The sequence below is a fragment of the Armigeres subalbatus genome, chromosome 1 (genome assembly GCF_024139115.2).
Source record: "Armigeres subalbatus isolate Guangzhou_Male chromosome 1, GZ_Asu_2, whole genome shotgun sequence".
NCBI lineage: Eukaryota > Metazoa > Arthropoda > Insecta > Diptera > Culicidae > Armigeres > Armigeres subalbatus.
In genome coordinates, this window is record NC_085139.1 from 308,051,847 (window position 1) to 308,067,770 (window position 15,924).

General features: G+C 37.3%; 1 protein-coding gene across 1 annotated transcript in view; it reads left to right on the forward strand.

Annotated features, from left to right (window-relative positions):
• Positions 1-15,924, forward strand: part of LOC134207892 (probable G-protein coupled receptor B0563.6) — a 222,442-nt gene that overhangs the window by 96,538 nt on the left and 109,980 nt on the right. Inside the window, exon 2 of the mRNA XM_062683911.1 lies at positions 14,987-15,903. Within this exon, the coding sequence (XP_062539895.1) occupies positions 15,760-15,903 (144 nt within the window). The 5' untranslated portion in view covers positions 14,987-15,759. The remainder of the gene's footprint in view (positions 1-14,986; positions 15,904-15,924) is intronic.

The following is a 15,924-nucleotide window of genomic DNA, read 5'->3' on the forward strand; positions in this document are numbered from 1 at the left end:
TATTCGTTTGGTATTGAAATACCTAAGCATGGTATGCCTCAAGTATTCTGCATATAAGTTTTTGGTATTATTTTTTGGTATTTTACCTCTTATGCAAGGCTAAATCATACCAATTTCTGTTATCGAGGTAGTCGCTCCTGCTCGGGTCACAACAAATTTACGTGCCAAATGAAATCCAACAACCCACATGCATTCTACAAGGCCCATTCTACAAAATTCAAACTTTATTCTAGAAGTAGGGAGTCGAAATTCGTCTTTGCAGAGGAGAGAAACCAAATTTGTATGAAAAGACGTACTTTTGTGAATGAAATTCCGTTTTTCACAACAAATTTACGTGCCAAATGAAATCCAACAACCCACATGCATTCTACAAGGCCCATTCCACAAAATTCAAACTTTATTCTAAAAGTGAGGAGCCGAAATTCAGCTTTGCAGAGTAGAGAAACCAAATTTCTATGAAAAGACGTACTTTTGTGAATGAAATTCCGTTTTTCACAACAAATGTACGTGTCAAATGAAATCCAACAACCCACATGCATTCTACAAGGCCCATTCTACAAAATTCAAACTTTATTCTAGCAGTGGGGAGTCGAAATTCGGCTTTGCAGAGGAGAGAAACCGAATGTCTATGAAAATACGTACTTTTGTGAATTAAAATTCGTTTATCTTAAAAACTGGACGTGTTACAGAAAATCTGAATATGTACCTGAATTCAGCATAAGAAAATTTATTGAGTACATTGTAAATGGTTGAAGGGAGCGAAAAAAAGTTCAATTTTGTTGGATAATTACTATATCCATCATCACGGACAGGTAGGGGAAGCCTTCGGCTACCTGTTGGTGGTGTTGGTTTGCGTGGGAGTGCCATCAGATTGGACAAATCGGCGTTTGAATCTTTGTTTACAAAATCACATACGTCCTTTTGAATAAGTACCCGAGAATTTGCTTATTCCCCCTGAATGTGAAACGGTTGGTACGGCTGTCCCCGTTTCTTCCTTTCGTGAATTCAGAACTGATCGTTGATCATGTTATTCATTACTGAATAATCTGATTACCGTTAAGTTATGAGTTATCTCTCAATTCCAAGCCTGCACGGTGGGCCTGGCCATTTTAATATTTGTGTCATATTTATGATATGCTGCAAATATTAATGCTGACAAGAAAATGCTCGGGAATACAACCGACATTTCCAGGATGCTTTTCAATACTGGCTGTGCATGTGCTAAGACAAGACAAGACAAGACAAGACAAGACAAGACATTTGTTCATCCACAACTAGAAGGCATTCTTAGTTGACAATATCATACATATTTTATAAACCATAACCAACTAAGGTACGATACACTGGAAATAACCTTGCTTTTTGAGAGTTACAGTTGCGATTGATATATGAAAAATAAAACATTCTTCCAAATAGTTTCAAAATAAATCTCTTTTGCTTTATAAAAATAGCTAATCATTGTTACACAATACATAGGCTACATGGTACATTGATTTCCTTCTCAGCACAATGTACATGTGGTATTTATAAACGGGGATCCAATCCTCACACACTCACTCTTGTGTTCTGAGCACTTTTTGGGGGACATAGGGCCAACGTAAAAGATCTCTATCCTTGATTCGTATCGACTTCATTTAATTCTCTGTTAGGGTTTCGTCGCTAGGAGATCCTAGGTCTGCCCCTGCTGCGATGTCCTGCCGGATTCCAGCGCTTGCTTGCAGATTTCGTCTCTGCTCTTACGTGGTGTATGGCAGGCCTATGTCCATTCATACTGTAGAGTTCTTGTTTATATCGGATTTCGATGGCATCGCGAGGTCACCAGGTTCGAGCTGTAAACCGTTGACAACCGACGTCATCCACCGATGATAAATACTTGCAAATCTATGTGATCTCTGCTAATACACACCAAGTATCACTGGCGTATAACATCACAGATTCCACGTTAGAGTTAAATGTTCGGGACTAGGTGCATTGCCTAGACCGCCGCTCAACGTTGACAGTAGGGTGGTTCAAAAAATCGATTTTGCTCCACAGTGCTCATCTGATTCTTTACCATGTTCTGAGTGTCCTCTGAAAATTTGAGCTTATTTGCATGAAAACTGATTTAGCACAAGCCGTTTCAAGTTTGCATGCAAATTAGTATGGGGAAATTTATTTTTTCATTATACTGTTAATGACGTTTCCCCATTAAGCGCAGGTTAAAAGTAAACCTACATAGCTAAAAGGGATACTCAACAGCTTTCACCCAACTGAAACCGCATGTTGATTAATCGTTCCAATAATTAGTAATCGATTTTAAGACAGGTTGCGAATCTTTAGTCATGATCGTCAAACTTCTTTGAGGGCATCACTGAAATGTGCAGTGCAACATAGTAGCCTGAATTTGTGTGTGCTATCTTTCGCGCCACGAGCAGCAATGTTGCCTGTTGATGAGTTATGCATTTAGCTCCAGAAAACCACGGTATAGATTAAATTCGATTACTAATTATTGGAACGATTAATTGAGATGCGGTTTTCACTGAGTGAAAGCTGTTGAGTATTCCTTTTAGTTATGTAGGTTTTCTTTTAACATGCGCTTGATGGGGAAGTGTCATTAACAGTATAATGAAAGAATAAATTTCCCCATACTAATTTGCATGCAAACTTGAAACGGCTTGTGCTAAATCAGTTTTCATCCAAATGAGCTCAAATTTTCAGAGGACACTCAGAACATGGTAAAGAATCAGATGAGCACTGTGGAGCAAAATCGATTTTTTGAACCACCCTAGTTGACAGGCTTTGGTTTTCGACCTTCTCCACTATTTGCCCGGTTACCATGGAGTTGGAGTTGTTCACATCCAATGATTCGGTGTTGTTGATGTTGATGAGTCATCCTGAGCTCATCCAGGTCATTCAGTCTACCCCACTGTTGCGTTAGTACTGCAGTATCGTCATCTTGGACGAGGTAGGTAGTACGATTGCTCTCTGGTGGTGGGCTGCTACTCTCTGGTGGTCAATCAATACCAAATGGAGGGACTCTTGAAATTCATTTACATGCTCCAGGATGATGCAAAGCATGACAGCATGCTTCTCACATGATCATCCGGGCGGAATCTTGCCTGCTGCCGTTGGAGAATTGTCAACCTTTCTCTATATCTGAATTAGGAATTAGGTCGTCAAAACTCGAAGAAGTTGTTCTAAGTGGTTGAACCAATGTTTCAGCTGATCAATTGGATCGGTGAGTGACTGACATGTCGCGTCTTTCTCTGGCACCCACGGATTTGTCCTCCAATCAGGCGTCGTGAAATATCGTAGAGGAGGCGGTTGTGCCTTGTTGCGGCTTTCCTACCATCGTTGACCGGGGAGTCCACCCGCACCCGCTTCTCCCGTCTGCAGCCAACAGCGTTTGTCTTACTTTTCTAGAGCCGCTTTTAGTTGTCAGGACTAGTATTAAGCTTCTCTGGGAATGAATCTGCTGAAAATAGAGACGGTGCCTTCTTGAGTCTGTAATAAACGCAGCGATGACATCGCGTTTGACTATCATCTTATAATTGGCAAGATCCGACCACGCATTTCCAGAATTCAGCGGCGGGAGAATTCACTCGGGTGTCGATTCACCATAGACCGACTAGAATATCCAACTGTGAAGAGATCGTTCGTTGAAGAATATGGAACTCAGGTAGTGAATGTTCTGGAAGGTGGCAGCGTAGAATAGAAGTGGGCGGCGAAGAATGCTTTTATCGAAACCGATAAGATCAACTTGGATAAACTACGCTCTCAGCGAATAGAATGGATTACAGATGTAACCCAACTGGAGATCGAGAAGCGTATAGAATCAAAGGCTGAGGAACGGGAAGGATCAGAGCAGTAGAGTACGAGACCCGTCTACGGTATGTATCTCTGTTAGTGGGAGTCGGGCGTTGCTGCAGACAAGACAGGCTGCTGAAGGTGGACATCCTGGCCGATGAAGAAAAGATGGCAGCAACAACCGAAGATTATTACCTATTCAATCACTTCGAGTAGCGTTATTCAAAAAGCAGCCATCCGAAGCAGGAAATCTAAAGGGGCCCCCAAGGTCGATCGGCAGTCGGCGGAGGTGACCCTTTGCAAAGGATTTTCAAATAGGGTCACAGCTTTGTCTGACCTCATTCGGGTAGTCGCTAATGTGAGGCAAGGATGCATTTCATCTGCACTGTTACTTCTCAGGGTAATCGAAAAGATCTTGGTGGGTGAGATTGACCGTGTACTAAACCTTGAGCTGCTTTGGCAATTTATTGTTGTAGAACATCGAGACGACTCTGATTTGGCTAATGAACACGAAACGCTATATTAGTACTGCGATGCTCTTTTGTGTGTGGTTAAGAAGCTGACCGTATGTTTCTTTGCGGCGGGTCCACCATCAACAGCCGCAGGATCAGGTGGTTGAGTGTCAACGGGAAGGCATCTCAAACTTTGCAGTAGCCGGACGATCGGAGGACTTCAATATCTTGACAGTATGATATCATCAGATGGCGAAATTGGGATTGACATGGAACCATGAGTCAGAAATGCTGCGGCTTCCTTCGCGAATTTTCGAAATATTTTTAGACCCAACCGAATTGATCCACGCACTAACAATTATTCTATTCAATCGTGAAAAGGAATGTGTTTAGGCAAAGATAACGCAGATGATGTCTTTATAGTTCGAACGGCCTTACAATACCGAGCAACATAAAAGCCATCAAATACCGATAACAATAGATGTTCGAAAACGTGGATGGAAATGGGTCGGCCATATATTGCAAGGGAGCTTAGACGGAATCTGTAAAGACAGGATATAGATATAGACAGGATATTTATGCCGATAGAGATATACCCAACAAACATCGGAAGCTAATAGAGCACTGATTTAACCAAAATATCCTTCTTCAGGTAGTAAACAAGCTTATTCAGCTAAAATTGTTTGTTGGGTATGCTCCTATTTTCATTTAAAATACTCTTGGGGACACATTTTTGTTCTATAATTGATACAATCAAGATAAAAACAGTAACGCATGAAGTTTAGTCGAAAAAAAAAATACGCGACAAAATTTTTTTTCGTCCCCTCAATATTTTGGGAAAGTTGAATCGCATCGCACGTCGCGTTTACTCTGGCTTCGCCCTAAGGAGCATTTTTCTTAGTTTTCGGTTGAATAGGGTTACCAAGCAAAACAATCAGCAATAAACTCTAGGGGCTATACAATTGTGCATAAGATTCTAATTTATGATAGCCAATTTCAAGGTACCTTTTGAACTATTTTATAATAATTCTTTTGTCAATATACTGCGCAATTATCATTAATTACGTAGCAAATCTTTGCTTTTTTAAGGAGCATTTTTAATTGTTTACGGTACATTTTTTTCGTTTTTACGGTTCGCTTTTCGAATGTTTACGGAGCATTTTATATATTTCAAGGTAATCTGTTAGATAATTCAAGGAAAAATGATCACTTTTTCAAGAAGCATTTTTCATTTTTTCAAGGGTAATCATGAATCTTTCATGATGCATTTACCATTTTGCCATTCCTAATTCCGAAATAAAAAAGGACAGTTCAATTGAAAAATGCTACTCAGATTAAGCTGCAAAAATACGAAGGGCCGCGAACAAAACAGTTAGAACATCAAAGACTCCTAGTACGAAGAGAGGGAAAGTATTTGATCGCTTAAAAAAAGCTATAAGAACATCTAGTCAGTTTCCAGTCAACCAAATATACAAATATAAATTGGGTAATACAAGATAAGAATTTTATATCGCCAGAACAGAGCATGAAGAAAAGGAAACAAGAGATTTTTTTCAAAAACTTAAATGACTTTGACATAGGGTAACGCATTAGGGAAACGCATATTTTTTTTGAGAGGATTTTTTTTTTAAATAATGGAAAATTAGTGCCAATATTAGTAACACAACTTGGGTACAGATTTTGAAAGAAAGTGAAGGTCCGGAAATAGAATTTTGTCAGCAACAGGACTCCGGAAGAAATTATAAATATAATAAAAAAAACTCAGGTCAATGAAAGCAGCTGGTCCTGATCACATATATATGGAATACATAAAACATGCAGATAGGGACACTTTAAAATCACCAATGAAAACTATACAAAAAGTATATATGGATTACGTATTGCCAAGTGAATTGCTCAAATCACTCAAATTCCTATACCAAAAAAGACAAACGCAAATAAAGTAGACGATTTTAGAAGAATTTTTTTATGTGACATGGTATATGAAATTCATGTGAAATAGTTGGTAAAACAGTTAATTACCCGATCAGGAATCCATAACAAAATTATAACTCAATTCTATCAATGGTTGTTAATTAAAACAACGTGTGTTATAATTAGATAATCCGATAAAAATGTGTCTTCAGCCATTTTTATTTCATATAAAAATTATAACAACATTAGGGTACCCATGGTATTTTGGACATCTGAATATATTTTGGACTTTTGGCTGTTTTTTATTTATTTTGTTACATAAATATGGTTCGAAATGTGATAATTAACGAAGCAAAACAGACACATGATTCCTATTTATTTAACAAAAACTAAGTAGAAAAACACGCAAAATAAAGTCAAAAGTCCAAAATATATTCAAATGTCCGAAATACATCATTTATCCTAGTTATGTATATTTACACAAAATAATTGCCTTCATTTTTTGTTGATATTGAAAAAAAAAGCGGAGGTAATCACCTCCAGTATAACTTGAATCGATGTTTGCTTAGAGATGTCGTAAAATCCCGATTAATCGATTAGTTACTAATCGATTACTCTTGATTCTTGTCGATTATTGAATCGATTAATCATTGTATAGTAATCGATTCAAAATTAATCGATTATCACAACGATGAATCGATTAATCGAAATAATCAATTAATTTTCGACATCCTTATGATGTCGTAAAATTCTGATTAATCGATTAGTAACTAATCGATTACTCACGATTCCTCTCGATTATTGAATCGATTAATCGTTGGGTAATAATCGATTCAAAATTAATCGATTATCACAACGATGAATCGATTAATCGAAGTAATCGATTAATTTGCGACATCTCTATGTTTGCTATGCTAGTACAAAGTTAATTGCCTACATTATGGATGGAAATCCGGCGTTGTAGCGTTCCAGATTTTTATACGTGATGTAGGCAATTATCATGAAAGCCGATTTTTGCACCTCATAATCATATCAATGGTTGCTATAATGCTGAAATGAAGGTAACAACCTCTGATATAATTATGTTACGGCTAGAGGGAATTTTGATATAAATTTTGTTATTTTAACAACTAACCAGCCAAATTTATAACACATTTTGTTACATTATTTTTCTGAAATAAATAACTCCCGTTGTTATAATTTTGTTATGCATTCTTGATCGGGTTGGCTGGTATCTGTGGGTTTCCTATTTATTGTTTTCCCCTCTAACATCTTCCTTGAACAATAATTATTATTGAATATGGCCCTCAGAATTGATTTCTCATAATTAGCCATTGATGTACTGCTTTTTGCCTTTCTTGTATACTAAGTATACGGTAAAGGCTATATGTTCGCTCCAAAAACGAGTTTTTATAGGTGTCCCGGAGACCCATAGTGTTATATACCGATCGACTCAGCTCGACACATTGGGGTGATGTCTGTGTGTGCGTGTGTGTGTGTATGTGTGTGCGCAAAATAATCTCACTCATTTTTCAGGCACTTATCCTCAAACGATTTGCTCGCAACAAGTTGCATTCGACGCGGAATCTTGTCCCATTGTTTCGTATTGAAAATTGGCGGAATCGGACTATGGGATTCGGAGTTAAGGCCAAAATTTATTTTTTTCCCAAAAACAAAATTCACTCATTTTTAGGCACTTATCCTCAGCCGATTTGCTCGCAACAAGTTGCATTCGATGCCAGTAATTGGCCGGATCGCACTATGGGCTCAGAAGTTATGGCCAAAATACTTTTTTTCACCAAAAGTGCGTAGAAATTACTCACTCGAAAAAAAAACGAGAAGGGCACCATCACCGCTAGGTGGATTGGATCTGGGTTTTTTTGTTCCATAGATTATTGAGGGCGCTAAGACCGTTTTGTAGATGAGTTTACCTAATTCCCACGAGGGCTTAAATTGTTCGCAGAATTATATCACACTTATTTATATGTATTTATATGTACACCTTGAACTATTAGTAGATTTTCTGTCTAATGTGGCCGATAAACAAATTATATTTATTTATTTTATTAAATATTATTAAATACTAGTTGACCCGGCAGACGTTGTCCTGCATAGTAGGCGAAAATACACATTGAGAACTGCCCATGCGAAATATCCATGCGAATCTTGATTTTAGTTTTTCACGATTTGCTCAACTTTACTCGTAATTTTCGCATTAGGAAATATCATATAAACCCGTCGGAAACTATAACGAATGTTTCTGCTGAAGAAATGAAAAAAATCCATCCATCCGTTTTCGAGTTATGCGGATACGAACACAGACCATTTCATTTTTATATATAAGATTTATTTTTTTCATACACATCGAGTTGTATGCCTTTCAGTATTATGATTTTGGGGTATCTTGCTTTATTACTGTTACTGTTACTCAGTAATACTTGGCATTTTGTATTATTTAGTGTCAGACCTACTTTTGCTAATTGATCTACAGGTACTTTTAATATTTTTTCTAATTCTTCTTTGATATTTGCAATTATTAGTAAATCATTATTATCATTATTATAACAAACGTTGATATAATTTTTCTGTACAAAAATCTACTTCATGGTAATTGCCTACATCACGGATAGAAATCTGGTACGCTACCACGCCGGATTTCCATCCATAATGTAGGCAATTAACTTTGTTCCAGCTATGTAATAATATCGAGTAGGTTTAAGTTACACTGAAGGTGATTACTTCCGATTTTTTATCCAATGTCTACCAAAAATGTAGGCAATTATTTTGTGAAAAATTTTAGGGTTGTATACAAGACACGACCACACGACGTAAACTACGTAAGGGGCCGTACACTTATTACGTAAGCAATTTTCTGGGTTTTTCAACCCCCCCTCCCCCCATGTAAGATTTTTATCATACAAAAGATTTTTTATTTATATGGCGCGTAAGACATTGACCAACCCCCCCTCCCCCATAAGTGCTTACGTAATATGTGTACGGCCCCTAAAGGAAGGAACCATCCCTCCGACACTACTTTAGCAGCAACTCCCACTCTCTGTGGGAGTAGAGACCCCACTGTCTAGCAGCTGGTCCACCCCATTCATACACCCCAGTCCAAAAATTGATAATACCCTAAAAGTAGGCAATTACCAAGGATTGGAACGCGCTGTACAGGAAATGCATGATGCATTAAAGAACTGAAATTTTCAATAGTTTGGCGTTGATAATCAAAACTTTTAATACTATTGGCAAATTGGTAGAGAGTTTGCGAATCGATTGATATATTAATCTTTAAAATCTATTGAGAGATAAAGGACCTATTAATGTTACAAATCTTACATGATTTCGTGACGGTCTCCAGTTTTGAAATTTTCATTTTACACCCTGTATCCGAGTTTTCCCCTCAGACGTAGTTTACGTCAAAAATTCATGACTATTGTTCTTATAATTTTGATATGAAATAAAACTGGCCGAAGACACATTTTTATCTAATTATAACACACGTTGTTTTAAATAACAACAATTGATAGAATTGAGTTATAATTTTGTTATGCATTCATGATCGGGTAAGCAACCGGAATTTAATAAGTAAGTTTTTCCTAATGAACTTCTAAAGCTCAAAACTACCTGAATTACTCGTGAGACTTCCAGAAGAACTCCTCGAGGAACTTGCGAAAGGAATTCCTGGAGAAACTTTCGATAAAATTCTTGAAGAAACTTCCAGAAGAATTTTGATGAAACTTTTGTTGAAATCCCGAGGAAAATATTTGGATCAACTTTCCAAAAAAAAATCTGGAGATACTTCCTGGAAGTTCCTCCAGGAATTCCTCCGGAAGTTTCTCCAGTAAACAGACAATTTCGACCTGGTTAAATTTTTTTGAAATATGGCCCGATTGCGTTACGGAGTTATTGACAAAACATTGTTTTTTTTTTTCAAGCGTGCTCTTTTGACTTCTCTAATGTTTTTTGAAGCATTTTATTATGCGCAAGAAAGGCATCACTATCGCTAGGCGGAATAATCTTTGGTACACATTTGGTACACATATTCTCTATCCTAAGGAAAAGATTAAAAACGAGCAATGGGTAATGTTTTCAACATAACCGCGAGTAGACGTAGGACTTGTATAAACGTAACGTATTTACATTTAACTTCTAACTTTCGGATCTATGAAGTTTGATTATAGGTATTGATATTGGAAACGACAACTTCCATGCTGTATAGAATTATTAGCAATTTGTTTATTCAAAACTTCTGGAAATAAAACTCATAATTAAACACATAATAAGAATTGCTTTGTTTCTAACTATTAATCCCTTATTATCTCAAGCAAATGTAGGGCATTTATAGATTTCTCATTGATGATAGTATTTGAAATTTAAAAATTCTATTCAGACTTGGGCAAAATGTGCTATTTTAGAGGAACTGTCCCGTTTTCCAAACAAAGAAATACAGCACCAATTTCGTTGCTCACAACAATAAAAAACAAGTCAAGGAGCAATAACCCTACTAAAATAGAGGAGGTACTGCTAATACGCCAACGAAATAGTAGTTTGTGCAACTAGTTGCAAAAAGATGATTTTTTCAGCACGAGTTGTACGTTTATCCAACGAGGCTTGCCGAGTTGGATAAATACTACGAGTGCAGAAAAAATCGAGTTTTGCAACGAGTTGCACACGCAATTTTTTGCAATGACGAAAAATGGGCTTTAATATGATAAATCTATACCAAAATTGTACAATCCAATTTACTCCACATGATCATTCATGCCAATAAATTATGTTGCGGCAGAGAACAATAAGATTCCATCTTATCGTGCCAAATTGCATAGCTTGAAAAGCTATGAAGCAAAGGATGCAATTGCCTTTGGAAAATTGTGATGTTATGTCCAACAAACCATTTCATTTATTACAAGACGCTTAGAGTACACTATTTAAACACTCACCCAAACTAATTTAGCTAAATGTAGTCATGTAACTACTGTCCCAATGTAGGTTTTTCATTATAGCACCCAAATGAGTGCTATAATGAATATTATGCAACCCATTTGAGTTGCATAATGGTCATTAAAGCACCCATTCTGTTGGTATGGAAAAGTAGGCCGTTTTATCACTCAAATGACAACTGTAAACCAGGTATTATGATCAGGAATTGCAAAAAATTATTTAATGTTTTGATTCCAAACTCCGAGTCTACGTCAAGTTTAATAATACAATTTCTCAGAAAATGAAAAACAAAGAATAAGATAAAGTTTATTTAAATATTCTTCTGGAAATTATTTTTTGCAAACATTTACATGTAATACAGCGAAATTTTCTAATCTAAAACGGATGTTACCACTATTGCTTATTATGCATCTTTAATTGCTAATGTCTTCTGCAAATAAATGAAAGTAATTATTTTAATCAGATTTTTATTTTCATCAGTGTAGTTGATTTTTTTTGCTTTTTTTTTGTAAACACAGCGAACGAACGAACGATTCGAAAAATGCGTGAGCAAAAAGCACGTCAGTACGCGCTGCTGTCACAAATTGTAATGACTCGCACACGGCAGGCACTGCTTCTTTTATACATAAAGAAAATCTTCCGGTAGACCCGAAGGCCCGTGACACACCGCATTCTGATGTCCGTGTTAGGAACGCACGGGATTGGTTACGTATGAAATTTTTACTGGCTTTGACAAGAATGGAAATTTTCAATAGCTATCGTAAATAATCTCAATTTTCAATAAAATAGGCAAAATGGTGGAGAGTGTCCGAGTCGATTGATATATAAATCTTAAAAATCGTTCGAAAGATAAAGGCGCTAGTTACGTTCGAAATCCTCCTTTCCAGCGTAACGCTCTCGATTCCCAAAAATCTGAATGACACCTAGTATAGTAAAGAAAGACGTAAGTCCTACGTCAAAAATGATAACCTTCTGAGGGTGGGAAAGTCATTGAGGAAAACGGGAAGATGTGTGTTGAGAGGTATTGCATAAAAGATAAATAATTTAGTTTAATCTCTAAATCCTATTGTTAAAAACATAAATAAAAGGCATGTAGGAGGTGTTGATATGCCAAGCGAAAAGTTTCTCTTCCTGCTTCTTTGAACAAATGTGAAACCCGCATTAAAATTCGTAAAAGTACCTAAAATTGCTTATTCCGTAATAGGAACGCAAGTACCAGTTGTGACATTATTCTTAATTTTGGTTCCTATTATGGCAAATCCCATTGTTTTCTTATGGGATTGGCCATAATCAAATATACTCTTTTACCAATATAGTCCACTATTGCGAGAAAAGAGAAAAAATTTAATTTTGCGGAGCAAAGAAGAAGAAGCAGACTGAGTGTCGGAAACTTCAAAATGGCATGCACTGTACGAAAAGTGTTGATATTTCTTGATATCAAGAAGATTCGAGAAATCTAAAATGTTTCAAAATCACATAAATATATGACAAAATCCCTTCAAAGTACCATAAAACTTGTTTAAAAAATATAGCGGCATGTAACACTCGTTTAAAGTTGCATATTCTCGTTGATTTTGATAATTAACATTCACACCGAAAAAATAAACCAAAAAATTTTACCGTGCAACAAGTGATTTGACGTTTGCGGAACAGCTTTCCGACAGTCGACCGTCGGACCCCGGTTCGAATTTTTCAATCTTCTCGCAATATGGCTGATTTGAAGAGACATCGCAGTAGTTGGCTTAGCTTAGTTGGTCTAGCGTACTGTAGGGTCGTGGGTTCGAGTCCCATCGAAGGGAAAGTGGTTACCTCCAATACATTTTTCAAATCAATATCTTCCGCATAATGTACATATTCACATATGAGGTTTCACAACATTGTAAATCACTGACGTTACCAACAAACATATCAACAAACTTATTTTAATGCCGTAAGGCCGATATAAATATTTAAAAACTATTTTGTCTCTCCCCCCTCGGATTTTTTTTGCCAAAAAATAATATTTTGAGGGGGCAGCAAAATAAAATTCGGATAATTTTGAGATTTTTTTCACTTTAATATGTAATGTATTTTTTCTTATCCTCCCCCCACCAGTAGGACAAAATTATAATTAAATATTTGTAACGGCCTTATTATGCATTATCTTCGAATTATTTAGACATATTTATTGGAATAATAAGTTTTATTATTTTTGTTTGTTTTTTAGGCGTATCTAAACATTATATATGCACTTTTAGGAACTAAGCGTTGACCGATTTACACGCAACCAGTTGCATTCAATCTTATTGTTTGCCATTAAAAATTGGACCTTCTAGACATTGCCTTCCGAAGTTGTTGACAAATTCTCATTTATTTTCATATAGTGTGACATCTGGTGCTATAGACCGGTACGTCTACCCTAATTGTAAACATTTAACTTTTTCGTGGAAATTAAGAGAAATTTTTTGTACGAATTCAATTCGAAAGAGTCTCTCGTTGAAAATAAAAGTTTTTTCTAAAGAAATTCGTAGGAATTCCTCGGAGGAACTTGAAAAGATTCCTCAATGAAGTCCGTAAGAACTAGACGTAAAAAATGGAATATGTAATTCGAATTAAAAGAAATTGCTCGTGAAATCTTTTCCATCTTTGCTCTCCAAATTTGGTAAATTTTTTTGCACAAAACCGGAAGACAAATACCATTAAACATCATTATGAACTTCTGTTCTTACATGCAACAATACGTAAAATACACGGTGGGCGCTTTTAATCGTCCCTGAGAGGGTTTCAATGTCTCGGCTGCTTCTGTCACTTTGCAATCACAAAGAGCTTGACAGCTTGAATCCTCGGTGATTCATCTTCGTTGATAATTCCGCTGGAAAACACAACTTTGAAACATGTGGTGGGTGGTCGTCCCCTTTGGAGAGCAATAAAAGTATGGTCGGCATTATGTTGGATTACGATCCGTCTGTGGTTGACGGTAGCAGCTGGCAGGAGATGTTTCCCAACACATCCGGCGAGAAATAAGTCCCCGAAATGAATGAGGAAGCGATTTGGACCGAACCTTGCCGGTAAAATCACACCTTTCGAAGGGTACGCTCTCTCTGCAGTTGGTTGACCTTCTGCGAACCGAGATGACGTTTGGATTCGAATCTCAAGCACTCACTTAAATCAGATTTATATCCATTGGGTTACCTACCAGGAATAAGGAGAGTCATTTCGTTCGTAATGATTCCGGGAAAATCGCTTTTCATGGTCATGTCTCTGTGCGTCCCATTCACTATCGCATAAACTGTTGGCAACTTCATGGGAAGTGGAAAATGCAAATTAATTCCTAATTTGCTTCGACTGAGCTTGGCCTAACTTCGAACTACTAACGGTAGTCGGCTCTGGCGATTGGAGTGAACAGATTGAATATTTTAGTGAAAGTCTTTCACTACGGGTATGTGTTGGGATGAAGAAAAAAAAATCAAAACTGAGGAGGAGGAAATTCGAAAAGTGCTGAAGAATCTTAAAACTCCTGGGCGGGATTAGCCTGATTCGATCTTACATTTGAAATATTTCTAGAAAAGGAAAAAAAAGTAGCATAAATTGTTTTGATATTTAAAATATATGAAAAAAATATGAAATCAAAAATTATTTTTTGGGATACCTAATAAAATGACTTTTATAAAACTGTTTGGAAAAATAAATTAAAATTAAATCTTTGTGGGAAATTATGAAGATGTTCCACATATATTCGAACAATTAATAAATACATACCTAAAAATATCGCATACCGTTACTTATTTGCTATTCCTAAATCCAGTCGACTGCCGGGTGTAAAGCGCCGATATCTTTAATTAGTTTAATTCCACTCGCTTCCGTCTCCATTCGCTCACTCTAACCATTTTATTCATTTCTCTCCATTCAAGGACTGTGACGACCCGACAGCGTAGCAAGCGCCTCCGCTAATTAGTTTGGAACCCATCGCCAGCTTTGGGGACATCCGTTGGCGACGACGCGAGATGAGTCACAATCGTCCACCGAAACTGCCAGTGACGTACAGCAGCAAAAATATAGGAAGAGGAAGTACTAGAGCCATAGACTCTACCGCCACCAATAGTAGCAACCGGCAAAGTTGCTGCTGTCCCAGAAACGGACATCGTCATTTGTCTTCATCAACCTGGGTTAAAGCTGGTCTGGCACAGATACCATGCCCACGATTTCTCATCATCACCGACTACCAGTGATGATGATGTTAACTAATAAGCAGCTTTACATGGCAGTGTGTAAATAGTTATCCCCGCCATTGCCCAAGTACTAAACGAAAAAAAAACACAAACAATGTGATACTGACTACAAGTCAACAAATATCCAAACACGAATGGTTAAACCAGCGATAAGGCCTTCTCAACCCCAGCCCCATTCTGTTACCGACTGTCGAACGAACATAAAAAATATTCATAGTTCTATAAGCTTCACATTCTCGCAACCCTGCCGTTAGATCTAAAAATCGGTGAAGCTCAAAGCCAATAAATTAGGAATCACTGATCATAGCACTCCAAGCAATCGAAACTAAAGCAAACGAACGAATCGAAGCAACCCGACACACAGTGAATCAAATCTAGAACTACTATCCAAGCAACCTAAATCTTAAAAGTACTCCAACTTTCCATCCAACAAATCTGCCGAGAGCAGGAGGAGTATGATCCATCTGTATCCACTCGAGGAGCATCCGCATTTTTGTTCGTTTTACTGGGGCAGCATCAACGGGAACAACAGCAGCATCAGTAGCACCAGCTTCAGCGCCGCCGCCAGCACCAACTATGACGGGACGCTTCGAAGTGGGGTACGTTTGCCGTCCACATCA